General features: G+C 52.9%; 1 protein-coding gene across 1 annotated transcript in view; it reads left to right on the top strand.

The window, feature by feature from the left end:
- The first annotated feature begins 629 nt into the window (after positions 1 to 629).
- The window catches only part of Hasp (Hig-anchoring scaffold protein), a 48,404-nt gene continuing 23,644 nt past the window's right edge, over positions 630 to 25,389 (top strand). The window contains 5 exon segments of the mRNA XM_029111240.1: positions 630 to 684; positions 925 to 957; positions 9,799 to 9,870; positions 16,330 to 16,485; positions 24,157 to 24,336. Of these exon segments, the coding sequence (XP_028967073.1) occupies positions 630 to 684; positions 925 to 957; positions 9,799 to 9,870; positions 16,330 to 16,485; positions 24,157 to 24,336 (496 nt within the window).

The following is a 25,389-nucleotide window of genomic DNA, read 5'->3' as shown; positions in this document are numbered from 1 at the left end:
TGACCCGCACACGCTGATCCTGCAGAATTACGAAAAAATCCCGGCTAGCCACTGCTGACGAGACCGCGTTAGGGAGCGAGCATCGCCCGGCATATGGAGAACTGTATACGTGGTACATTTTGAATACCGATTCAAGGAAAGCCGTCCTCGTTAATCGCGAGCTTTAGCGGTAGTTGTGGTCATCGACTTCAATATTAGCTTCTGGCTCGAGCGGGAAGAAGTGTGGGAATCTCACCACATGCTGCCAATACCTGTGAATACTCGCTGGTATGAGAGAGCTTACCTCGAAGCTTTTCCACGGGAGGAGTTTAACGAGCAAATACCTTCTCCACAAGGAGCTGCCAGAGTACTTCCCTTGGTTGCGATCCGCGTCCTGCGTAGGGGCTGGATTCCCGTCGACTTCACCGGCTTAAGTAATTCCTGCTGCAGATTATCCTATCCGAGATTCGGGGCACAGGAGCGGGGTTCTCGCTCCGATTTCCAAGGGGAACCACCCTCTGTATGTGGAGGGGGAATCCGGTTCCGTTCCTGCTCTCGCGATGAGCTTCCAGGATGCCGCTAATTTCAGCATTGATTTTTCAGTCACGGCGCGGACGGCACTGAGAGACTTCTATAAGGATCAGAACACCATGTTATACGGATATCGCTTCTCGGATGTCTCGGACGCCTGGGGTATATCTGACGGTGAGTGTCATAAACGGAGTTCCCGGATAGAATGCTCCAGCTTTCCATCCCAATTATCGGATGTCGATTAGATCTCTCATGAGGAGAGATCTTATGAAGTGAAGGTGCGACATGGGCCTCGTAGTCGCAGGGCGTGCTTGAACTTCCACGAGCACATAGAGGTTCAGGGGTTCGTGAATTGTTTCCCGTGCGTCATCGATGCCGTTCAGGGCGAATGAAAATATTTCCTTTCTCTTGCAGAAGAGCTCCAGGCTGACGAAGCAGATGACAATGGTAAGTCGGGCGAGCTTTGTGAGTTTGTACTTTCCCCGCCGCGTCCAATTCTTACGGACGGAGTGACTGCACCGAAAAACTCAAAGCTGAGAAAAAGCAAAAAAATCTTGTGAATACCTATGGCCGGGGGCTTGCCCCCGCCAGCTTGACTCCGAGCTCGGAATCGTCTCTCTCATCGTCTTTGTCGTCGGATCTTCCGGCGGGGACATTGTGAGGGACGGATAGATAGCGAATGAACGAACGAACGAACGACGGAGCGAGCAAGAGAGGACGCAGGGATTCACAGCGATTCAGCCCGGCCGGCAACCAAGGCGGCAGGCCGCTCGGCCGGCGTATTGTGGGCTCCGCATATTCCATAAAGGACAATGGAACGCCTCGAGCCCGATCTTATCACAACGCACTCGCTTGTGCGCGGGAACAGAACGCCCGGGGTCACTCGTCCGCTTGCCTGCCGCTCACGGCCAATTGGTCGGTCGGCGAGCGTCGACGTTGTCTGTTCGAACGATCTTCACAAAAGCTCCGGTAAAGGATGAGGTCATGACGTCCGCAAAGTGTTGAACACGAGATCCTTGAGCCCCTAAATCGTCTTCGAAGTGCTCCGAGATCACCGGGATTACGACCCGAGACCGCCTCGAGCTCTTTGGCAGTCAATCAGAAGTCGCGACCGGGAGGCTGCGCGACGCGGATTACGAGATTGAATCTCGTACATTTCGGAACGCGCTTGGAACGGAGTGACTCATTAGTAGGTCACGATTCGCGCGTCCTGACTCGTGGCGACGCCCACAATTCAGCCAGCGAGTCAGTCGGGGGCTTCAGTAAATCATTTCGAGCATTCATGACCGGAAGGCGATAGGAGAGCAAACTTTCGGAATAGGCATTGAAAAATGAGTTTCAAAACAGTTTCGACTTCGGGACAAACGGATGCGAACTTTGAACAAACGACGACGGGATAATGCGCTAAACGATTTTCGCCAGTCCGTGTGGGTACTTTCGCACCCGCAGTCGATAATCGTCACGTTTCAAAGTCACGTCGCCGTGCCCGTGGGATGCCGGCAGCCACGCAGCCCGCTCGAGGCGTTGCGGGAAAGTGGGCGCGTGATCTAGAGCATGCGACTCGCGAGAAGAAGAGAATTCTATTGCAAATGACAAAACATTTTATTAATGAACAATAGCCGTGCCGTTGATTAATGAATCGTTCCTCCCACAAGAGGCTCCGCTCGCGGGCTCCGCTCGCGCACTCCGCTCGCGGGCTCCGCTCGCGTAGGTTGCTTTCTTGCCGGCAAGGTTAGCAGTCGTGGAGGAGACTCCGCCGAGACCCACTTCCCGGCATTCTCGGACAGAAACACCCACGACTAGTCGGGCAAGCAAGCCGAGCTGAAGATGGCAAGCTCGGCATGCGACGGCAATACGAAGTCAGCGGGCCGTTATGGGCCAGCGTAGGAGTCTCCCGCTGCTGCTCCCGCGTCTACCGCAGATGCTGGGAACGATAAACGACGTCCGCTAAAAGCCGTTCCCGAAATCAGTGCATTGACAAGCATCGATTCGTGCTCCGGACTGTTCCCCGGCGCGGCTCGACGCGGCGTCCACGGAATGGATCGTACCTTCCGATGTCCATTTGAGTCTCGCGCTCGAAATCCTCACTCGAATGCGGAACGGCGAACCAGGACCCCATTATGCCAATCCGGAACAAGCTCGGAGGGCGAGTCCCGCCAGGACTACGAGCCGCTACGGCCTCCGGCTGACAGGCTATTTCGTGAGCAAAAGCTATATGTCAGACAAAGACAGAAATATGTTCGGAAACAATACTCTCCTTATTTCCCCGGACTTAGGATCTCCGAGTCGGGGATTAGGAGTCGGTCAGTTCGGCCATCCTTCGTCTCGCCCGCCCCATGACGTCCTGAGCTCTCTCTCCACGGCTCCGGGATCGTGCGCACGTCGGAGCGACCGTGTGTGCGCGCGCTCTTGTTCGCTCCACCTCTGACTCCACTAATCTCTTTCGGGGAGCCGGGGTATTTACATGTAGGAACGAAATCCTCGACTTTGTCTCCAGTCTCTGCACGGGGAGCCGGATTTGTTGCCTGTTTCTGTCTTCGCTCTCTCTCCCTCTCGCGCAATCGAGACCGGATACACCGAAGAACAGGGCACGGGGACGCTTATCCTTATTTGAATTGAAAATCCGAAAATTCGTTAGGGATCGAGTCTGCTGTATTTTCTCGGGTCTAACGGGAATGCTGATCGAAGTAACCGACACGGAATCCAACGGATCGATCGGAGGGTGATCATCGTCCGATCGGATTGTCCACATAGACTTTCGAGAGCTTGCCGATCCGGAATATATGCACCTACCTATGTATGTATATGGGCCTCTCGTCGGTTTCGGCGTTGATTCCGAGTTCTGATTCATGTTTCCCGGCTGAGCGATTACCGGATTTCGCTGGGGCGTCCCCAGCGTAGCCAGGGCCGCTGGAACTCATCGGGAGGAAATCTTCGCGAATCGTCAAGCCGTTTCACTGATTATATGGAACCTCCTCCGTTCGACGCTCAGTTTATGGTCGAACCGATTCATCGAGTCTCGCAGCAGCAGCAGCAGCAGCGACGTTCCGCATCGCAAATGAGAAGGAATAAGATGGAGTTCATTACTTCGATGCGTTTCGAATTGATTAGACGCTTCAGTACCATTAAGGAGAAGGTGGAAACCTTAGAGAGAACTTAACTCGTTCGATCGTTCGGCAACCAACCGCATCCGGGGCAGGTTCCCAATATTTGATCGTCTCAATTCGAATTGCTCCTTCATTACCGAGAGCGTGTTCGCCATCCACGTCGCACAGTGGTCGGAAACCACGGAAAATCATAACTTTTGAACGGCTGGACCGATTTCGCTGAAATTTTTATGGTGGGTTATTGGGCCTAAAACGCAACTTTTGAGGATATAACTGGGTCTGGGTTTGACCCCGGTGACCCCGAGAATCGAAATTTTTTCACTAAATCGGCGATTGCGGCTAAACGGCTGAACCGATTTCAAATTTCTTGGTGGCGTTGGAAAGCTGAGTGAATTTCGCATCTTTTTGTCTCTTGAGAGTTTGACCTATGACCTTTCGTAAGCGAGCTAGCGGCCGATTCTTAGAAGCGCCGATATCTCCACGAAAAATGCTTCGTTTTTTTCTCGCAAAAAAACGATTCGGTGTGGAATTGGATGATCTACCCGTTTCTGACGATATTACAATCATTTAGTAAAGACGAAAAAAAATATTTTTTTTGAAGTCAAAAATCACGTTTTTTTGCAGTTTTTTCACGAAAATGCCCCACCCCTCTAGGTCCGTAGACCCACCAACATTTTTTTATGATGCCCCCCACGCCCCCGCATCCCGTGAAGGTCACGTTGGGCACCCCTTCCGGGATTATCTACCTTTAAATCCGGAAAAACCCTAAAATGGCAATTTTCCATAGAGAAAAAATTCTTAAAATTAATTTCAGGGCTAAAAATTCGCTGGATCGGCTTTATTCTTGTAGAAAACCGCGCAAATCAACTCAGAACTTCGAATTCGCCGCCAGCGACGCCATCTTTGGTGCCGCCAGCGCCGCCATCTTTGGCGCCATTCGGCGGCCTCATGAATAATGAACAACGCGCGGGACAGTCGATTCGCCACACGTGTTAGTGCTTGTGCAGTTCAAGGGCCGGAAACTCTTGCGATGAAGTCGTACATGCTTGTGATACCCTACGGCAGGGGCCCGCAACCTTTTTCGTTCCGCGACCCCCTTCGGACGACCATATTGCCTCGCGACCCCCCAAGAAAAACACCGACTTCCAATTCGAGATATACCTTTTTTTTATCACAACATCTTTCGATTGTATTATGGTGCTACTGCGTACAATACTTATTCCTCTGATTTTGATGTGAGATCTGCTGCTGCTTGTCACGAACTAGCGACTCGAGATCGGGTTGAACATCCGTAACCGCGAGACAAAGTGCGGCATGGACATCCAATCTACTACGTAGCTTTGTCTTCATGATCGAGAGAGAAGAGAAGGTCTGCTCGCAGAGATATGTCGTTGAAAACAATACTAAGAACTGCATGGCCGAGACTTACTCACGGTACGGAATCGAAGAGGAATCGTAGGAAACCTCGGAGCGGAGGCTGGAAAGAACTCGGAGGGGTGCCGCGACCCCCCGGGAGGATCTCCGCGACCCCCTTTGGGGTCGCGACCCCCCGGTTGCGGACCCCTGCCCTACGGGGATCTTATGGAGTTCATCCTATCTAATAAATTCGACCTGGACCTCATCATGAAGATATCCAGCATCGGTACCACATGATTCATCAAGACGATTTCAAGGAGCCTCCCGGGACTCATCGACGTCAACGTTCACGAGCAGATACTTCTTCAACCAATCCTGGTACTTCTTCCCGAACTTGATTCTGCAGCGACCGGTTGCTTTCCTCCTCTTCCTGAAGTTCGGCAAGATGTTCTTGCTCAAGTGTGCTCTGAACTCCTTGAAATCGTCTTGATGAATCATGTGGTACCGATGCTGGATATCTTCCATGATGAGGTCCAGGTCGAATTGATTAGATAGGATGAACTCCATAAGATCCCCGTAGGGTATCACGAGCATGTACGACTTCATCGCAAGAGTTTCCGGCCCTTGAACTGCACAAGCACTAACAGGTGTGGCAAATCGACTGTCCCGCGCGCTGTTCATGAGGCCGCCGAATGGCACCAAAGATGGCGTCGCTGGCGGCGAATTCGAAGTTCTGAGTTGATTTGCGCGGTTTTCTACAAGAATAAAGCCGATCCAGCGAATTTCTAGCCCTGAAATTAATTTTAAGAATTTTTTCTCTATGAAAAATTGCCATTCAAAGGGTTTTTCCGGATTTAAAGGTAGATAAGCCCGGAAGGGGTGCCCAACATGACCTTCTTGGGATGCGGGGGCGTGGGGGGCATCATAAAAAAATGTTGGTGGGTCAACGGACCTAGAGGGGTGGGGCATTTTCGTGAAAAAACTGCAAAAAAACGTGATTTTTGACTTGAAAAAAAAATATTTTTTTCGTCTTTACTGAATGATCGTAATATCGTCAGAAACGGGTAGATCATCCGATTCCACACCGAATCGTTTTTTTGCGGGAAAAAAACGAAGCATTTTTCGTGGAGATATTGGCGCTTCTAAGAATCGGCCGCTAGCTCGCTTACGAAAGGTCATAGGTCAAACTCTCAAGAGACAAAAAGATGCGAAATTCACTCAGCTTTCCAACGCCACCAAGAAATCCGGAATCGGTTCAGCCGTTTAGCCGCAATCGCCGATTTAGTGAAAAAAATTCGATTCTCGGGGTCACCGGGGTCAAACCCAGACCCAGTTATATTCTCAAAAGTTGCGTTCTAGGCCCAATAACCCACCATAAAAATTTCAGCGAAATCGGTCCAGCCGTTCAGAAGTTATGATTTTCCGTGGTTTCCGACCACTGTGCGTCGTGGTTCTGCTCGAAGCCGCCGACGACCGCAGCGGAATGACGGCTGCCGACTATTCAATATCGAAGCGAAATTGATACGAGCTAGCTCGGGGCGGACGACCGAGCGTGTGAGTGGGTGCGCCAGTGAGCCTCGCCTTTCCAGGAGAATCGTTTGCATAAGCTGACTCTGGATTCGAGTAGAATAAACCTGATAAGCTGCGTTGCACCTGACGACCTTCTGAAGACAATCTGGAATCAGACGGAAGTACGCACCGTCTTCCGCGGGATAGCGTCGGGATTCCATCATCAGCTGTGAGTCACTCTGCGGGTGGGGATAGAAACGGAAATGCTCGCTCATTAATCGCTGCGGGTACACGATTGATGTACTCCCGCTCTCTAATGTCATGAGTAATCCGGAAGATGTTTATGCAATCGAGACATGTTCGCCTCCCCGTCTCGGGAACTCGTTCCCTTCCAGCTGAGCTTCAGCGCCGAGTGCTCGCCGCCGCCGTGGCCGGGGAACGTCGAAGGAAGCAGCGAAGTTGACCGAGGAGAACTCCTTGTCCGTTCATTGACTCTATCTTCACCCTTCCATTAGTTCCATTTATCATAATTTGGTGGGCTGCACGTTTTCATCAAGCTAATATTCTGCTTTTTCCCTCGCACCGTTCTCCTCGACTCTCTGTTCTTCGCCCAGTCATTTAAGAGTCTATTGGTCAGCGACGTCGTCGAGCACAGTGGAGAGCCGGCTGAGTCGGGACGGATCGGGGCAAGATCGGGAGCACGGTAGGAAGGGGAGAAGCGTCGATCCAGCTGTTCACGCTGAGGCGCTTTGTCCGGAAACACGGACTCCGGGAGACGTTTTCTTGATATAGCCAGAAGCTTGGGGGCCGCTCTCCGCGGAATCCTTCCCAGAAGAAATCTACCGCAGATTCAGTGAGCTCAGGACGGTTGGTTTTATGACCACGGCGGACAGCGGCCGAGAAGCTTGTGCGTCCGCCGGTCAGCTCCTTTGTCGACGCTCTGCTCTCAATGAAAATGGAAAAGTTTTCCGGCCAGCATGAAATAGGGTCGACAAAAAGAAGACAACTCGGACAGCGACCAACGTAACAACGCCGCCGCCGAAAACGCGACAACGAACTTGTTCTAGTAAATGTACAAAGCGATCAAAGCTCCGTCGCGCCTCCCCGCCGAAAGCTGTGGTCATTGTGCCGCAGCCATCGCTCGTGGTCTTCCTTGTCGCTGGTCTTTTTGTCATGTGAGCTTTTGTGAGCTCGCGTCCGATGCTGGCGAGTTCGAATCGGGCTCCCATGCGCACCAGAAGCAGACGCCATTCAGTTTTCGGCAGTGGCGAATTCCTGTCGACCGGTTCAGAGGAGAAATTCGACACCGAAGTTTTCGAGCACAAGCAGCTCCATGAGTTTGAACTTCGCGTCTCCGAGCCATCCCGTTCGCCGTTCGCGTCAACCCGGCGAAGTTCTCGCAGACGGTCGTGCTGCGAACGTCCCTTGTCGAAGCGAGTAATTAGAAATTTCGGAAAATGTGGTATGGCTTCCGAGGGACCGAGCTGTCGAGAGACAGGAAGACGGGACGATTTCCGCCGCGCAGCGAATGACTTGCTGTCAGTCGACTCTCCGGGAGGGTCATGCTGGTAAAAAGTGACACTTCGCGATGGGAGAACAATATGTGATTAGTCTCCCGCGCCTTTCGATCCGAACTCGACACGATCTTTTCAATACGTTCTGAGCGAAGACGACCTCGTGCAAATCTGGGGGAAAGGACGGTTTTCGGGGGCCAAACGAATCGGCAGAGACCGCAATCCATCGAAAGTCGAATTCCGACGGAAACATTGAAATTCTCCCCCGACCGGATTCCTCATGGTCAATTGTCCGTCCGAAGGGAACGTGATTCAATCTTTTTTGTTCGTGTAAACGCTCCCCGGGCATCACTCAAAAACCGCAGAGTGACTCTCGTCTGTTGCCGACGCCACCGCGACCGCCGCCGGCCGCCCCTCATCGCTGACATTGACGAGATGGTATCAAAGCTTGCCGTCCCCGCGGAGCGCACGCCTAGAAGCGACCGGGGCGGAGAGGGAGCGGTTGTGACGGCGAGCGGGCGGGCGAACGGGCTGGCTGGCGCCCGAACTAGGGCGGGGGACTTCGCGCGGACGAGCGGGCACCCATTTAGTTGAGCAAACACCGTCATCTTGTGACAAGCTCCGGGCCTGAAGCCTAGCTAGGAACGACGTCCGTCTCCCGTTCCTGCCTGCGCCTGCCATAAAACATAGCGATATCTCAAAACCTCGGCTGTGAGAGGTTTTTGCCGTACAGGATTACATTATGTACCTCTCCTCAGTTCCACGGGACAGAACTCCGGACACATGCGCGGACTGAGCACAAAGGATTTCGACTCCGCGCGACGCGCTGGAACAAATGGTTTCTTGCTGACTGGAGAGGAATGTCGTTCTGCTCAAGCTCGCTGGCAAGACCAAACGCCACGGAACTTTCTCAAACTCGCAACCGGGTTCTGAGTTCGTAGGATTTCCATCGGCTGTTCAACGTTGGGTGTCGACTACCGGGGATCCAGGATAGAGCGAGCTCTGAGAGAATTAAGCTGTGAACGAATACGGCTATCCGAAGAGGGCCTATATTAAAAACGATAAAGCTCTGGAACAAGACCGAGAAGAGGCTGGTATGCCGCCTCCGAAGCCTATACTGCCGCCTACTTTGAAGTTTCTCGCTTGCCAGCCCTGTCGCTCGCTTGAGATATTTACGATTCAATCCAACAAGTCCGCTGTTAGGATTCGATTGACCACCGAGTCGATTAAAAAAAGTTACTCCGGAACTTTCACTTGACTTGGCAAGTTGATATCGAACGTCGGAAAAGTTCCGAGCCCTATTGCCCCAAAGAGAGCGAGAGTGCCGAGCGAGCGAAAAGTCAGTTTTCCGCTCCGGGATCATTTTCAACCATAGGTATTCGAGCACGAACTTCGGCTCAGAGTCTTAGGGAACACTTAGAACCACTCATTTGTTGCTCGGGATCCTTGCAATGTGTCCAAGAGTCTCGCGGGAACCGGTTCGCGCAGCAGAGGACACAGTCAGATCTTGGTGCTCTTCACTCCTGCGGGAAGAACTGGTGGGAAAGTCAGATCTCGTTGTTGGAGGTCCGTATTGTGTTGCGTTGCCCTTGCCGTGAGCCGACCTCATCATCGACCTGCAAGCTGCCCGCCACTCCCACAGCTCTCGACATCCACCGACCTGTCCGTTTTCTCCGTCGTTCGCTGCTAGCCTAGGATCTTGATGCATTTTTTTTCCTTTCTAATGATTGCAGTCTGAAGACTGCCTTTAGCCACTGGAATTCCGGCACCCACACCTACGAATCTTTCTTTATTCCTTCTAGCTGCTGCCGGTCAAATCAGACAGCGCTGTCTCAGTGGGAAATGCAACATCAACATTGAAAGTGGGGACGACAGTAAGTGGAATCGGAGACGGTCTATTGCTTAGATAAATGAATTGGCTGATGTTTGCGAGGCACACGAAGAGCAGGCGAGCTGCCGGAGAATTCGGGCGAGCGCGCGCTAGGACTGGTTATCTGAGGGGAAATAGAGAGATTCTAGCTCTCATAATGTCAGTCACCGATGTCAAGTTGCCTAATAAGCCTAAGTTAATCAATCGGTCCGCGGATTGATTTGTCGGAAGGACCGGCGGACAAGTTCCTGCGGACCTTCACAAAATGATGACGCTAGGTGATGTAATCGGTAATAGGCGTCTTCGACCCTGGCGACTGAGGGCAATTACAGCGGAGTCTCTGTATTGAATATTCTGGTAGTGCGCCTCATTTTCGGACCATAGAGAACAGGAGTCGCTTGTGAGCGACCCATTCGCTTGCTGATTAGTGGACCGCAAACTCAATTTCACTCGATGGAGCCAATCTTCATGTTCCTGCATGGGGATGGCTCCGGAATTTCCGATAATCTCTTCCTCGCACTGGTCCTCCTGAGATTTTGCCGGTCCATCGTCAACATATACCTACGCATGACATATCCGGGCTCGGGAGCTCGAACATCCTCTCTCTGAGCAAGCCTTCTAGAGCAGGGGACAAGTCCCAAAGATCAAAATAGGAGGTCCCTATTGGCTGTTGCTGTAGACAGGCGTATGATTTGTTTTAGCGCTCGAATCACGCTGGACGAAATTCCCGAGATGGCATTAATGATTGATTTCGGATCTCGTTCATGGGACCGCTTCGTCGAATAATATTCCATTCGAGAACCCAATTCAATACGACGAGCGGGTTTTCCAGGCGAAACTCACTCAGAACGCCGTCATTATCCTCCCCCAATTATTACTGATTCAGACCAAATGGGAGAGGAATAGCGGATGGGATTGAGGACTAGATAAGATACAAATCGATTCCGCTTCGTATATCCCAATCTTGGGCCGGTGGAGATCGCTAACGGAGTTAAGGGAGCGATCCTCAGGGTAAATTATCCGATAGTCAGGGAACGCCGCCGACGAAGTCAAAGTTTCGGTCTCATTCACTTTTGTTCAGCTGCCCACGACTTGACTCCTTAACCTCGATTCTTTGAATGGAACGAGAGAAGCCGAAAAACGACTTTCCCTTCAAACCATGCCGCCTGCTATGGGAAGAACGGTAGGTAATCGATGTTTGCCTTTGTCCCGACTCTCCAGCCGGCGGCGAAAAAGTAAATGGGACCGGGCGGGGTGCAGACGACATCGATGACAACTCCGAGAAGCAATAGAGCGAGGTAGACTTCCTCGGGACCGGCCGAGAGAGGAACGCGTCCGACCATCGACGCAAGACAAGCTAGTTGAGGCAGGAGGAGCAAACGAACATGAGGAGATAGACTCTCGCCCGCAAAGTTTACAAAATACTCCGACGTTCCTTTTCGCGAGAGAGCGACAAACAGACAGAGAGACTGGCGGGCGAACAAGCAGACAGGCGAGCGGACGGTCGGAAGGGAGAACGACAACGACGACCAATGTTCAGGAGTCTTCATTACTATCCATTTATTAGCTAGCGGAGACGACGGCTGCGGTAGCAGCGGACGGAGAACACCAAAGAATCCGCCTACCCCGCCAACCATACAGTTCTTGAGCCGGTCCCGTAGCAGCGAGAAAGTATCATCCTTTATTTATTTTCTTCGCCATCATTTCACCATCCCCTCATCCCCCCCTGATCTTCCGTTTGATTTATTTTGCACATTTTCTGCGTGAACTCTCTCTCCCCACCCCGACTCCTGTCTCTTCTCTATAAGGCCACTGGCCCGGGTTCCTTCTGCGGACTCTTATGGCGAATGCCACCGGGTCGTAGGGCGCGGTACCTGCCCGATTTCCAGTCAGGGGTAATCGTGGCACCTCGATGGCGTGCGTTACGACGAGCGCAATAAGGAGCCGTTCCGCGTGCTTTTGAACACCTTATGGCATTCTCTTCACGGGGCTACGGCTCTCTACTTCCGACTTCTCTCTGTCTACATGAGTTAGTACGGCGCGGCGCTGCTTCTTCCTCTCTCCGCACGTTTTGATCCAGTACAGTTCGGACCGAAGTTTCTTCCGCCGCTGCCCCTGTCAGGTCAAGCACGGTAACGCGATTCGGCTGACTTTTGACATCGTTCGATGGCGCGCGTTGGAAGTTGCTCTGATCTCACAAACACTCACATACACAGTTTCTTGCCGTACGGCTCCAGTCCACTGGCTGCTCCTGCCCGCCTGAGTGCCTACTCGCCTCACTCCGCGACGACGACGACGACGCACGGGGCTATGAGTGTTTCTGGGTTGAGGCTTATTGCGATATTGTTCAGCGATCCGTACCGCGGTCCCGTGTTGGGATCGGAGTACGGCTGCAGACGCCCGGATCTGTTGAGGCCAGTACCACCTCCAGCGTTCAGATCTACCGGCCACAGCAAGCCTACAGAACAAGCCCATGGTCAGGGAGGGTTTGCACAATTTTTACGATTTGGTTTCGTGGACGACAAAACACAACGCTTGTGACCAACAGTCCGACCGACCCAACGATAGCTTTGTGGGTGACTCGGTCACCTACCTGCGCCGGCTGGTTTGACCATTCCGTCAAATGCGAGCGGTTCCCGGCTGTGACGGTGCGTGCCCGTTTCGACGACGACGACGCCGCCGCCGCCATGGCAGCTCCGAGAAAGAAAAGCCCACTTTCAGCTACCTACCTACTCGCGAGTGGCTTCATAAATCAGTGGGAATTACATTTAGTCTTTGTTCGATGTCGGGCTGCTGCAATCGCAAAACCTCTCTGAAACATGTTCGAGAGTGGTGTTTGAAAGCGACTCACTGCGACAGAAACATGCCGGGTCTCTCATTTTTTCTCCTCATCCACTCTCCCCCGGTCCAGCCCCTATCCTCGCTTGCGGGATCGGCTCAGCTTTTGGTGGGGCCGCAACCACTTCCCAGTTCCTCGATCGGGGCACACTGGTTTTCGAGTCGCTCTCTCCCTCGGAGAAAGGAGAAGTGACGCAAATCAAGAACAACACCTTGCCATTATTGCCATTCCACGGAGCTGTGATTCAATAAACCTGCTCTTACCCCTGCGGTGGCAACGACCACGCGAACGACAGAAAAAAAAGGGCGGATAGAGAGCGGGAGCGGCAGCAAAACGACGGTAGTAGCAGCGGCAGCCCTGGGAATGCAGTGGGGAGGAATTTGCGTTTGGATTCGCTCTCTTTTTTACGGAAGAACATTTCCGAAGGAACTCGGCCTCGTTTCGTGACAAATTGCCTTCCTCCCTCCGCGCCGAGTCACTCCGAACTCCGACTTACCGCATCGGCTGCGCGCTTCACCCGAGCACCTGGCTGGGTCTTAGTGGCGAGGATCATGGCCGATGCGTGGGCGAAGCCGTGACTTCGGGAAAGATTCCTGATGGCCAACCGGTTTCGTCCTCTCGCACAAAGTCGTCATCCGGAGACTCAGGAGAGTCGCTTCGACATTGAGTGGGTCGGTGGGCTGCTGGCCCCTCCGCGTCGCGAGCCGACTTTCGACGGAAATTCAGAATAGGGGCGGCTAGCGGGGAGCGAACGGTTTCGCGGACGTGCACGAGAGAAAAAAACCGAGCGAGCTCCTCACCGACATCTCGTCGAGACTGAACGGGCGACCTTGATACGGTCACTGGAAACGCTCTCCCTGCCGCTTCTGTTGTTGCGCCTGACGATGTTGGTGGCGGCGGTGATGGTGGTAATGGCGCTAATGTGGCGGAAAACAGCAGTCAAGTCATCTCACTAAATTAAATCGCGCGCGCTCTTTTATCTAGCGGTCACAGTCACGCGGTCTCGATGACGATGTACGCGAGCGCGACTGGGCCGAAGTCAGCGCGAACGCCACGGGCAAACGAAGAACTTCGCCATAAGGAGAACGATCGTGAGCAAACGTGCCAAAGCCTTGTCACCCCCCGGAGCCTTTGCTCGGATGCCCTCAATTATGTTTTAAATTGCGCGCACACCCGTGGAGTGTGGATTGACCGCGAGCATGCATGAAGTCAGCCCGCTGCCGGCCAGGTCAAGCAAGCGTGCATGTACGAATGTTTGCGTGTATGCACGAATGCTCGCAGCTCTGCGCGAGTTCCTCCAGGCAAGGAGTCAGACCCGCATTAACGCACGCACGCTCGCACGCGCTTACACGTGCACGCTGAGGCCCATCGGAGTAGTTCATGCTGTAGAGCTCTTCGAGAGCTCCCCGACGTGTGCAAACTAGAGGAGAATGGACAGGCAATTCGATTGAGCGGCAACCGAAATTCGAAATCAGACGTAAAATATTCTGACTTCAGGGCCGATCGGCCAGCTTCTGATTCGTTATCGACGAACGGACTCTCGAGTTGATGATTGTGAACCATCATCGAGATAAACGCTGCGACATAGAAAGGCAGCGATGATTTCAATAGGAATGAATTCAACAGGGATTCTCATGCTTCGGGAATTCGGAAAAATCTCACGGAGGTCTCCAACAGAAATCAGTTTGCTCGCCCGTACCGTGATTCGGGTAGAGAGCGACGTTATCAATATGCAGTTAGTAAGTCCCGGGTTGAGCTCTTTGGGCGATGTTTCCGAAGACAGAGGTTAACGTGCGTGATTCCTGCTGGAGAATTCTGCCATCCCTAGAGTTTGAAAATTCTTCTGAACTCGGATCGTGCAGGGAATGGCCCTCGTTCGCTTTCGGCTCGGATGCGAGTCAAGTTGGGAGCATGCCTCGCCTGGATACTACCCTCTTCTCTGTTCCGGTGGGAGTCTAGATACAATTTGCGAAGTGTCAGGTGGCAGTGTTCAGCTCGCAAGAGTCGGAGGCCACGTACTGTACACAGAGGGAAGCTCAACAGTGTCGGGACACTGATTCACTCTGTCGTTCTCCGAGGTCGGCTTCGTAAGCGAGCTCGCCTGCGGACCGGTCGGAAGCCGTCTCGCATTAGACGGATCCCAGCGCACGACGTATCTTGACAGAAAGAAATTATGCTGAGAGCTCTCGCCCCATCTAATTCGCCCATCCACGAGGCTGTCAACGGCGGATCGCGAGAGCCGAGAAAAAAAGCACCAACAGGTGATAGAAAGATCATTCCGGCCTGCCGATCTCAGAATGTCAAAATACACGAGCAGAAATTAACTAGTCGCTCGTTATCCGATTCGAGCCCATTAGTCCCTCGCGACGGTCTAATCGGATCGCCTCATGTCTCGGGAGGTGACCGAGAACTTCACGGCTGGCTTCAAATGAATAGATTCTCTAGCTAATTGGCTTGCTTCGCAGAACGGGACATGTCCAAGGGTGTTCTCCACTGTCAGAGATCGTGCTAATGATCGAGGCGTTCGGGGTTCCGAGATCCTTGCTCATGTCGAACCCGGGGTCAGGACCTTCCGGAACGGAGGTAACCCCGAGACGTTTTATCTCCGAGGTCTAAGGGGACGAGCAATAGTGGTCTCATGGCAACGATTGGGAGCGTGGCTTTTGTGTATTATATGGCTGCCATAGGAGCATCGTATTAATCTGAATTACACACGTCGATGCTGGCAGTGATCCCGCTTACAGATCGAAGAGGGAATCGACCGGCCACATCTTCCCGGCACTGCTCTTAATCGCCACACTTCAACACGTAGGCCATCGAGTGGAAGACTCAGTCTCGTATAATCAGACGTATGGGGGTGGGCGAGCGATTTTTCCCGCGAAACGAGCCGTGCTCGACAGATTTCGGCTGGCTGAATATTACGTACCTACTTCACAAAAAACTCTCCCCGAGGGAGCATTCCGTCGTTCTCCATTCCGAATTGTGATCACTTCAGCCGAGCCTCACTGCTGTAATAGGGTTCGAGGTCGCAACAGTCTGATGCGTCGAAGGCCTGGACGCTCTACATGCATCGAGGTTCATGAGGCGAAGACGATTGTTGAGAGATGTGCGTAATCTCAGTTCACTTGGGAAACGATATGAAGCTCAATCACTCGAACGCGGTCGTCCAGCCGCGCATCAGATATCTATTCGGAAAGTCCCATTATCCTCCGCCAAAATTTGGGCCTTGAGCCTCCCACGTCAAGTTCCCACCGTATGGGACTCCCACCGACATAGATACATGTTACATACATATGTATGTAACCGGTCGGTCGAAGTCGCCGAAATTCACCCTGAATCTCGACCGAGCATTTCAATCTCCGCCAGTGAGATTGCTTGTTTCTTTGCGGCGTCGTAGCCTACGACGCCGACGCCCATGTAATCTTACCTCAATTTCGAATTTGATCCCCTTTCTGAAGAATTCTGCGTGGAGCCACGATACGCGAGCTCAAAGCGGAATAACTAAAGAGCTTATTGTTTTTGAGAGGGAAAATCCCATCTCAGAGGGAAATCGTTTCTGACAAGGATCAGGCGCCCAACGAGAAGGAAACAGAGCCTAACACATTTGTTTCACTTTCGTTCCAGATGAAGACCAACGCGAAGGTTGTCCCCAGAACAGAGAAGAAGCGGCGGCCCTCGGAAGGTCCTGCCTTCGAAAATGCAAGAGCGATGAAGACTGCATTTCTTCGAAGAAAAAATGTCTCTGCGACGGTCTTTGCGGATGGAGTTGCGTACGGCCGGGTGAGAGTTCTTTGATCTTTCATTACGGAAATGGGGCTCGACTCGTTCACACAGGGTTGGAATCAGCTGTAGTTCTAGAGTAGGTGATTTATTGAGCCGTCGTTGTCGTATACTTATCAAAACCTGTTCCCACCTCGGATCCTCTGCTTGAGGATCGGGGCGGAGCAGTATCGATGTTTTCAAAGCGCAAGGAACGATCCGATTAGTGGGAATACGCTCGGATCGCGAGAGAATAATTCCGGATCCCATAGGGAGCAGAATTCCGATTCTCGATCAGTCGAGAACGATTGTCACCTCAAATCGGAGCTGGTCACCCAATGCCGTGAAGTAGTAGGAGCGTGGATTAATTTTGAAGCCCAATGTTCATTCATAGGTTGAGCCTTTGCCGCGCAGGCTGCCGCCCGGAGATTTGCTTCATCAAACTCTCCTGGGGAGCAGAAACACCGGGAACCCAGTTTTGTTGCTTTGTCGAGCGAAATTGTGCTCAAGAGAAGACTTTCCCTCGAAGAATAACAAGAATCCAATCGCTCTCTTGCTAGAAGGAGTCCGTCGGCTCGAAATGGTCCCCTGAATGTTTTCCTTTCTCTGAAACGCAATATTCATCCTGTGTTGACTTTTTGAAAGGATTCCCTCGAAGACCCCACGGAAACTCATGGAATTGCCTCATTCTTCGACCTGGTCGCTCGAGCGATCGTAAGATTCCACTCATTCCAGCTGGTGGTTTCTTCCCTCCCCACCTGACCCGCGCTGCAAACATTGGCTTCCTTTCGTAGGCCGATCTCGCGGAACGGCGGACGGCGGAGGTCTTCTTCGAGATGTTCGTCCTCTTTGATGAGGATACTGCCGGGACTAAATTGATGACTCAGAGGAAGGAGACAAACTCCTTTAGTATCGCGACTTGACGCGATCCGCAGTGGCCGCTCGACAGACTTTGGGCGAGACGGGAAGGACGGACCCTGTCGGAGCCACGGGAGGGAAATGATGTGCGTGCCGGGGCCAACTTTTAATCCTCTATTTCGACCACCGAGACCGCCATATAGCAGCGAAAGCAGCTGTGAGCCCCTTCGTTGACGGGCATTAGCACGAAGACAGAGGAGGGATGAACCTATCTCGGTGAGAATTTTAAAGGGGGCCGATTGTCGTCTGGATGCACTATCCCCTGTACGTGCGAGAGCGGAAGCTACGTCACTGTTTCCGGCAGAAAATTCCGGGGAGTTCTTCTACTCCGTCGCCACCGTTGTATCCGGAGAGATCGATTTCGCTTTTCGCGAGCCATCTCATGATGAGGAATCATCAAGCGTCTTCAAGATCCCGCTCTCGACGGAGGGAGTTCACGGCACGGCGTAGACTGGAAATACGCTGGGCTGCTCGGCTCCCGTCAGAACACGCTCCAAGCCTTACCGCCACGGAGCATTCCTGAAGGCGCCCTTCCCTGTCTCGGAGCTCTTCTCCGTCTTTCAATGAGCGGTCATCTGTTAGAACACATCGCAGCTCAGATGGCTCAGCTCGATCATATCGTGCTGACGTCTGGGGATTGCGTCCGGTCCCGGCTCATCATGATTGTCTTCCACAGAGTTTATCTAGATGCCTGGATCCGATGGATGAAGGAGGACCTGGGGGTTTTATGAGCGACCACGTCGATTCTCCCCGTCGCGAGCATTCCCCCCATCGACTCGAGTCTTGACTTCTGCAAGGGAAATTTTCGGAATATGACCCTGCGAGCAGCCAGCTGGCGCGCGAATTACTGGCAAAGAGCGAGCGATTCCTCGACCATCCTCTTTTTGCCCTTTTCCATTGGAGCAATAAAGTCGCTGAGCTTAATCGCGCGGTTTGTTTGCTCTGTGTGTGAATAGCTGAGGCAGCACTTCAATAGTCAGGACAGGGAGCGAGGAAACTGGAGCGAGAAGCCAACCCTGAGTTCGCTTGGAGAAATCGGAGAGAGACTCGACCCGACCGAGACAGAACTCTTCGGCACACGGCCGTAGAGTCTGTCGCTCACCCAATGAGCTGGAAAAAGGGAATTAATCGAGATTCGTGCAGCCGGATCCGAGGTGATTCGGAACTTGGCCAACTTTGAATGAGAGCCCGAAACCTTCGTCCCAAAGCTCTCCAAGTCGAACCTACGCCGCACATGGAGTCTGCGGTCGCAAGAGTCGAGGATGAACATCCTTCGAGCTCTGATCTGATTAAGGAGTTCTCGTTACCCCCGCTGATGATTTCTCTCAGTCAGAGCTTATCGTCAGAGGAGTAGGCCAGAGGGTCCGAACACCGGTGCGACGTCCGACCCGCTCCAAGATGTTTGTTTCTTGATCTGTTCTCGAACGGGTTTTTCATTCCGAAAACTCTTCGTTTGATGTTCTGGATGCGCTCCTGAGAGGGGCCACGGCGGAGATGATCACCTCCATCGCCATCTGAGGTTTCATTCCAGTTATGAGGCCCGAAAGGGCGAAGCGAAGAATCAGCCGAAGTAGGAGTTCACAACGGTGGACTCATTTGGCCCAGAGTCAGCCACATACGAGAAAACGCTCGAACAAGCAGCGGGCCGTTCACCCGGAGCGGCTTTCGAGAGGAGAGGGTTCAGAGGGTCGTAGAAACAGGAGCATCAACGTCGGACTTTTTTCGATGGATTTGATGACCTGAAACCAACCCGGTGTGAGCCACCTGGCCGCCAGGAAGAAAGAGCCTTCGACTCCGAGCTCATCGACGGAGCGACTGTACTTCCCCGGGCCAAGATATGAGAATCGAGAAACGGAGCTGCCGAAACCTCCAAGGAGAGCAAATAATTTGTCTGTCATCTCCCAGACTATTGTGGTCGTCGGAATGATCTCGATCCTAATACATCGCCCAGCTTCTCGGAGACCTGTGGTTTTCTCATTACGACAACTGTCAGTATTCTGATTTGTTTACCCTCGAGCTCCGCCCGATGAACGGTGAGTTCTTTCGCTATCGGGACCTCCGAACGCTCGGGGAACTGCCTCCTCCGTTCCTTCAGCCAGGAACGCATAAAGGGCGGTGTAAGAGAAAGAGCCGAATCGTATCGCGGCCCTGAAGACCGAGGCCACCGACTTTCCGAACATACCGACCATTCATCCGCCCATCGCAGCGATGGAATCGAATATACCTAATAATAATTGTCATCCCCGAACGGACCCTACTCGGAGCCGAATCACCAGGGAAATCTGAGTAAGATTGATCTGGTTGACAAAACCTTCCCGATATTACACGTATTATTGAGAGTCCACCTCGATAGGGAAGATGATGAGATTAAGGAAAAACCTATTATTCCTCTCATGGACATTTCAATCTGGGAATAGCATAGGGGGCGCTCCAACGCTAGAACTCATTAAGAGAGGCGAGGCATACCGTTGAGAAACACTATGAGCGCTGTGAGACAAGAACAGTGAAATTTTATCAAGTTCCTGCACCGCGACCCATTCGCCTTGATTCTGACTCGCATGATTCCCGGTGTTCTCCCTGCAATTCATTTCCAAGCTGACTCGCAGCGGGATGTTCTGCGTCGAGCAATTATGAACGACTTCCCGCGAGCCTTCTTGTCAGTCCATCACAGTGTCACATCTACAGCGAGACTCATGCCGGGAAAACGTGTCTCACCGACGAGCAGGAATCTCAGTGGCGTCTATTGAATCGCTCGATTGGAGCATCGGAGAGTTTTCGTGGTTCTCCCAATCGAGTCCGAACCGTTCGAGAGACAATCGATGGGAGCGAGAACTCTGAGGTGCGCGCGAGTGTTTCGCGAATCCCTCAGCGTATCGATGGCTCTGTTCACCAGAAGGAGAGGCAAGTGCTCAACAGCCAGCCTTGCGGAAAAGCGAAAGACTTAAGGGGCATGGAGCCCTGAGTGGGAACTGATTGTACGTCAATCACTTTCTTCGCGATGTCGCTCGCTCACGCTCCGTATGAGTCGAGGGCCGAGCGAAAGGACGGGCAGTCGGCTGGACGGGGCGACGGGCAGACGTACGCGCGACTAGATTGACTAACGCTCGTTTGTACGTGCGTGAGTTCGCAGAGTCGTACTCACACTCAGTGACGAAGGGGTGACTTGACGTGGAGGGAACGGAGCAGGTACGCTCTCGGTCCCACGCGGAAGTCGCCCCGTGTCGTTGCCGCTCTTCAGGCGCAACTTTGAGAACAAAAGGAGAGGAAAAAACGACACAGGGATCCCGTCGAGAGGAACGGCGAGAAGACGACAACAACGAGGAGTTGCTTATTGGCTTCGGCTTGTCGCGATCGGTCAAGTGGCAGCGGCTCCAACAAGTCGATGATTGACAGCTCGCGTGAAATAAATTGCCGCCATTCCAGCCCGACCCTGCATCCGTCGGTCCGACCGTTCCTCGGCCTCACTGCGTGCCCTGCGCTCCGTCAACTCATCCGGTCTGCTCTGCCCCGGATCATTCGCTGCTGTCGCCGGCAATGCTCCTCGTGAAGAGTCTTCTCACACGCGGGTTCTTTTTTTTCGCTCGAAGAGAGCATCGCAAATTTTTTGATCTTCTACGAGTCCTCGACAAGAACGGAATCGGTATCGCCGAGAACGACACGCGGCGCCGCCAAGAACATGCAGCTGCCGCTGCCATCGCAAGAGCAGCAACATCCGTGCCGACAACGAGGAGCGGAAACGACAACAAGTAGTGATGATAACGGCGAAAGAGACATCGTCCACAACAGGAACTCCAAAGAAATGTAGGAGCGCGCTCGTTGGAGCTCCGATCGGTCTGAACTTAGCTTGGATTTCATCCAGTATCTGATGAAGTCCGTAGAGTTTTCCGGGAGGATTTCGTCTCAATTCACGCGAATCGATCCGGGATCCTGAGCTGCTCCTGCGCGGCTTCACTCTAAGAACTCCAGATTGCCTCGAGCCTCCACTGCTGAGACTCACCTCGCGCGACGACGGGAGTTCTTGTCGGTGCTTTCCATGAGAGTTTCTGCCATTCGGTGGTCAATTTTCGAATTGATGATGATACGTCTTCAGTGATGACTCATCACTCGTCACCCACACCCATGGCTGCTCGATCCAGGGCGGTTTGGATGCGTCCGATAGCAGCTTGTCGCCTCAAAAAAATTCGCTATCCTGATGGATCTTGAACGCTGTCCGAAAGGCGGAACTCCGAGCACGGCTAATTGCTGGCCCTATCCCTATCTGCTCGCGATGCGGGATGAACCCGAGTTCCGATCGAACGCCGGTTGCTATTTTGCTCTATGAAGCCAATTCGAGAAGAAACGACGTCTCACTGCATCGGAGTTTCAGAAAGAGAATCACGCTTGGGAGCATGGCTCCGGAATCGTTTGACGCCGCATTTCGGCGCAAGTCCCTCGCCGCGACGACGGAACACTTCGTCGAACGAACGTGCATCGAGGCAGGCAGCCGTTGACTCCGATATGATCACCCCTGTCGACGGTTTTGCTATCTTCGACTTGCTATCTCGAGGCGCGTTTCGAGAGACGAGAATGGTTTCGTTAGCAAGTCAGTGGGAGCAGCAGGGCGATCGTCTCTTTCTTACGGTCTGTCTGCGTCCTTCGGCCGCCGTTCTCGGTGTCTTCGACGTCGCTGTCCTCATTTCTGAAGGCACGAGTAGTATGGAGGATGTCTTGCCATGACCGTCATCGTCGTTGTGCCGATAGCGCCGACTGTGCACTGTGGACCCATTATCGAGGTGGTTGATTTTCTCGGAATAGCTCCGAGATTTCCGATCGAAGAAGCATGTCTCTTCCTCGACGGGAAAAAATGAGAGAACCCAGAATCCGCTCAGTCGGATGATCAGCTCCTCGGGGATTCGAACCTTCCCGTTCGAATCGCGCATCTCTAGCGTCGATTCTTTGAAGATTTTCCCACACCCCAGCCTCGACTCCCCAGATCTCTCATTGCTGCTTCGTCCCCTCCGGAGGATTTGACGAGAGTTGTGGGGATCTCCGACAATTCAGAACTTCCACCTACGTACGTTCGGTGAGGCATAGACGGCATTAGGATCGAATGACCCGGTCCGAAATTCATCTCCCAAAGCTGCATGGTGCGAGAGAATTCATGGAACATATACGGGGACGCCGTCCACGGCTCCCTTCGCCTCTGGATTCCCCGGCCGTCTAGTTGCAATAGCTCTTGAAAAGGATCCCGTCCACTAGTCCGCTCGTCCCCTGAAAATATTCCTTTGAATCGTTCAGAAACCCTCGGAGCAGAAGCAATCGTAATTTTTGTTCGTCGCTCCTTTCTTCTTCCGGATGGAAGGAGCTCGCGCACGGTCATGGCTCGCACCGGATAAACTAGAAGGTCGCCCCGAATCCAAGTGAAAGACTCTGTCCGCGCGGAGGAGGCAACACCGCGGCAGCAGCGACTTAGCGAAGCCGGGGGATCGAGGGGAGAGGAGCGCAGAATGGACCGGAGGACAGTCGCAGAGAAAACCGCAGAGACGGTGGCAGCAACGGTCCTGGGAACGGTCACGGGGCAGCCGCCGGGCCCCAATCGGGGCCTAGTTGATTCAGCGAAAGGAATCCGTCTCCAGCTCAGAGCAATGAAGGCAGTTCGATGAGCGCTGTGACGACGCGTCGACGTCTTGAATTTGCACTTGAAAGGCGACTTATTTCGACTGGCGGCGAATTTCCTCTGAGCTCCGGACTCTCATTCTCTCTCGGGTTCAGCGGTTCGAGCCCTTACTGCAGCCGTCAGGATCGCAGATGGCAATGCGACAAAAGGTTCTGAGGATTCTGGTGTCTCAATTTCGATTTGGGGTCAAACGCCGCGCCGAATGGTGGCGAGCGCTGAATTAGGTACTTGGATGTTCTCCGCCTCTGTCATCGACCTGTGCTTCACAATAATTAGTGGCTTCACAAATCGTGGAGCTCCTGATTGTGAATCAGCATCCCTCGGTGATACCGGAATCGGCTTAGATGAGTTTTTTTCGTCCCAATAACGAGTCGAGAAGTTCCATTCCCGATCCGGTGATCTTCTGGCGGAGCTCGAGAGCACCGCTCAAGCTGAGCTGAACACTTGTCATCAGATTGCTTCACCCATTTCGGAGGGGGGGTCGTCATCCCCCCCTGCGTATGGTCAGACGAAAGGAGGAACAGATGAATAAACAAACCAATAGTCACTCGCCCAGAGGACAAGGCTGCGGCAGTTCTTTGTCGATTGAGTAACAGGAGGAAACAAGCGCTCCGGAATCCCGCAGCGGCCTTTTTCGAATTGCGACCGGACAAGGCAGAAGAAGCAACGCACCGAGAATAGCACTTTGCAGTTTTCAGTGTGCCATTTTCGCCCGCCTGTTGAGATTCAAATCCGATCGAGAAATCGCTCTCCCGCACGTTTCGGATAGATCTTTCAAGCCCTGTTGTTGTTCACCTGAACGAGCGGCTCTCGATTCTGTGGAAATCCTTCGATACAAGATTCTCCTCGGACTCGGAGAGTCTCTCCGTCCCTCTCGGCAGAATATTTCAAACAAATGCCGCGAGAACACTAGTCTAGCCGGGACGTTCATTGAAAACCCCTCACAACTCAAGTGACCGCATCGAGTCCTCCCTCTTCCGATTAAACGATTCCCCGCGTTGAGTCCGGATCTTAGCTCAAGCTTTAAATTGAATATATCGCCAGAATCGCAATAGATGAAAGACTTCGATATGAAAATCCGCTTCTACGTTCAGCTTTGAAAATTCACCCCGTTTCAGATTTGAACTGCGATGAGCTGGAGCCCATTCCCAACGGAAGCTACAAAGTCACAGGGGATTATTTCGGCGCACGGGTCTACTACGACTGTCTGGAAGATTTTTGGATGTCCGGACCCAAGGAGCGAATGTGTCAAGGGGACGGAAAATGGAGCGACAAGCCACCCGAGTGCAAGAAACAACGTGAGTCATAGCGAGAGTTCTCTCCAGAGCCGAATGTCAGGATATAGTAAGCTCGACGACGTTTGAGATCGACTTGAACCGTCTTCGAACCGAACTCATTTCCATCCCGTGATTCGTTGTAGTATTTTCAAAGTCCAGGGGCATCAGAGTCTGAAATTCCGATTTCCCTGTGGTCCGAATCTTTCTTCATTGCTCTCACTCGGTCTACCCGCGAGAATCGCCTTCGGTATGCGATTCGGGGTCGGGCATCGATGATAATCAGACGGCGATGATCGAAGCGTTCCTAGTCAGCCTTCACCCTCAGAAAACGATGAGCATCCTCGGTTTCCCTGGGTCTTCGAAGGACTTCCGTAGGAGCCGATTCTAAAAATTTCAAGCCGGCGACCTCTGGCGAGAGACACTGACCACGTCATCCACGCGGACCTGGTTGCGATCCATACACCGTTATCGTCTCTTATCGACTTGGACGTATGCTTCGAGGGGAACTCGAAAGAGGCGCCTCAGAGATGAAATCCGAGCCGTGACTTTCCATTCAAGCGGACCATTGGCTCCTTAGGGGTTCGTGCCGCTCGCTGCAGTGCTCCCCGAGCCTGCGGGAGCGACATTAAGCCATGATGATGCCTCGCAAGGGCGAAACTCGAAGAATTCGGGGGCTTTGCTCTTGGGGGTACGCCCCCACCCCTCCTTCGCATTCTCCAAGAAAAGCAAACCTGCGATCTTCATATGTACCTGCATGCAGGGAAGGCTCCCTCGATTATATCCTTCGCACTTCCGTCGGCACGCTACACATCTTCAAATCGCATCGCATCCGCACTGCACGGCAGCGGTTGAAGCCCATTGATTATCTCCGTTCCGAATTGAAGAAAAATATTGAGTTGGGATGAAAACCCTCGATTCCATCGTTGTGGAAGAGGCTTTGCTGCGACCGCGAGTTGATTCGTCACGAACTCCGGAGCGCTAGAACATCAAATCTCGGCATGGCGATAGTCTTCCGATCGAGGAGGCATCTGATTTCTTCCCCATGTTACTTGACGGGAGTCTTATTTTCTTCAC

Source organism: Galendromus occidentalis, unplaced genomic scaffold (assembly GCF_000255335.2).
Source record: "Galendromus occidentalis unplaced genomic scaffold, Mocc_1.1 scf7180000077427, whole genome shotgun sequence".
NCBI lineage: Eukaryota > Metazoa > Arthropoda > Arachnida > Mesostigmata > Phytoseiidae > Galendromus > Galendromus occidentalis.
Note: the sequence above shows the minus strand (reverse complement) of the source record. Positions and strands in the feature narration are given on the sequence as shown.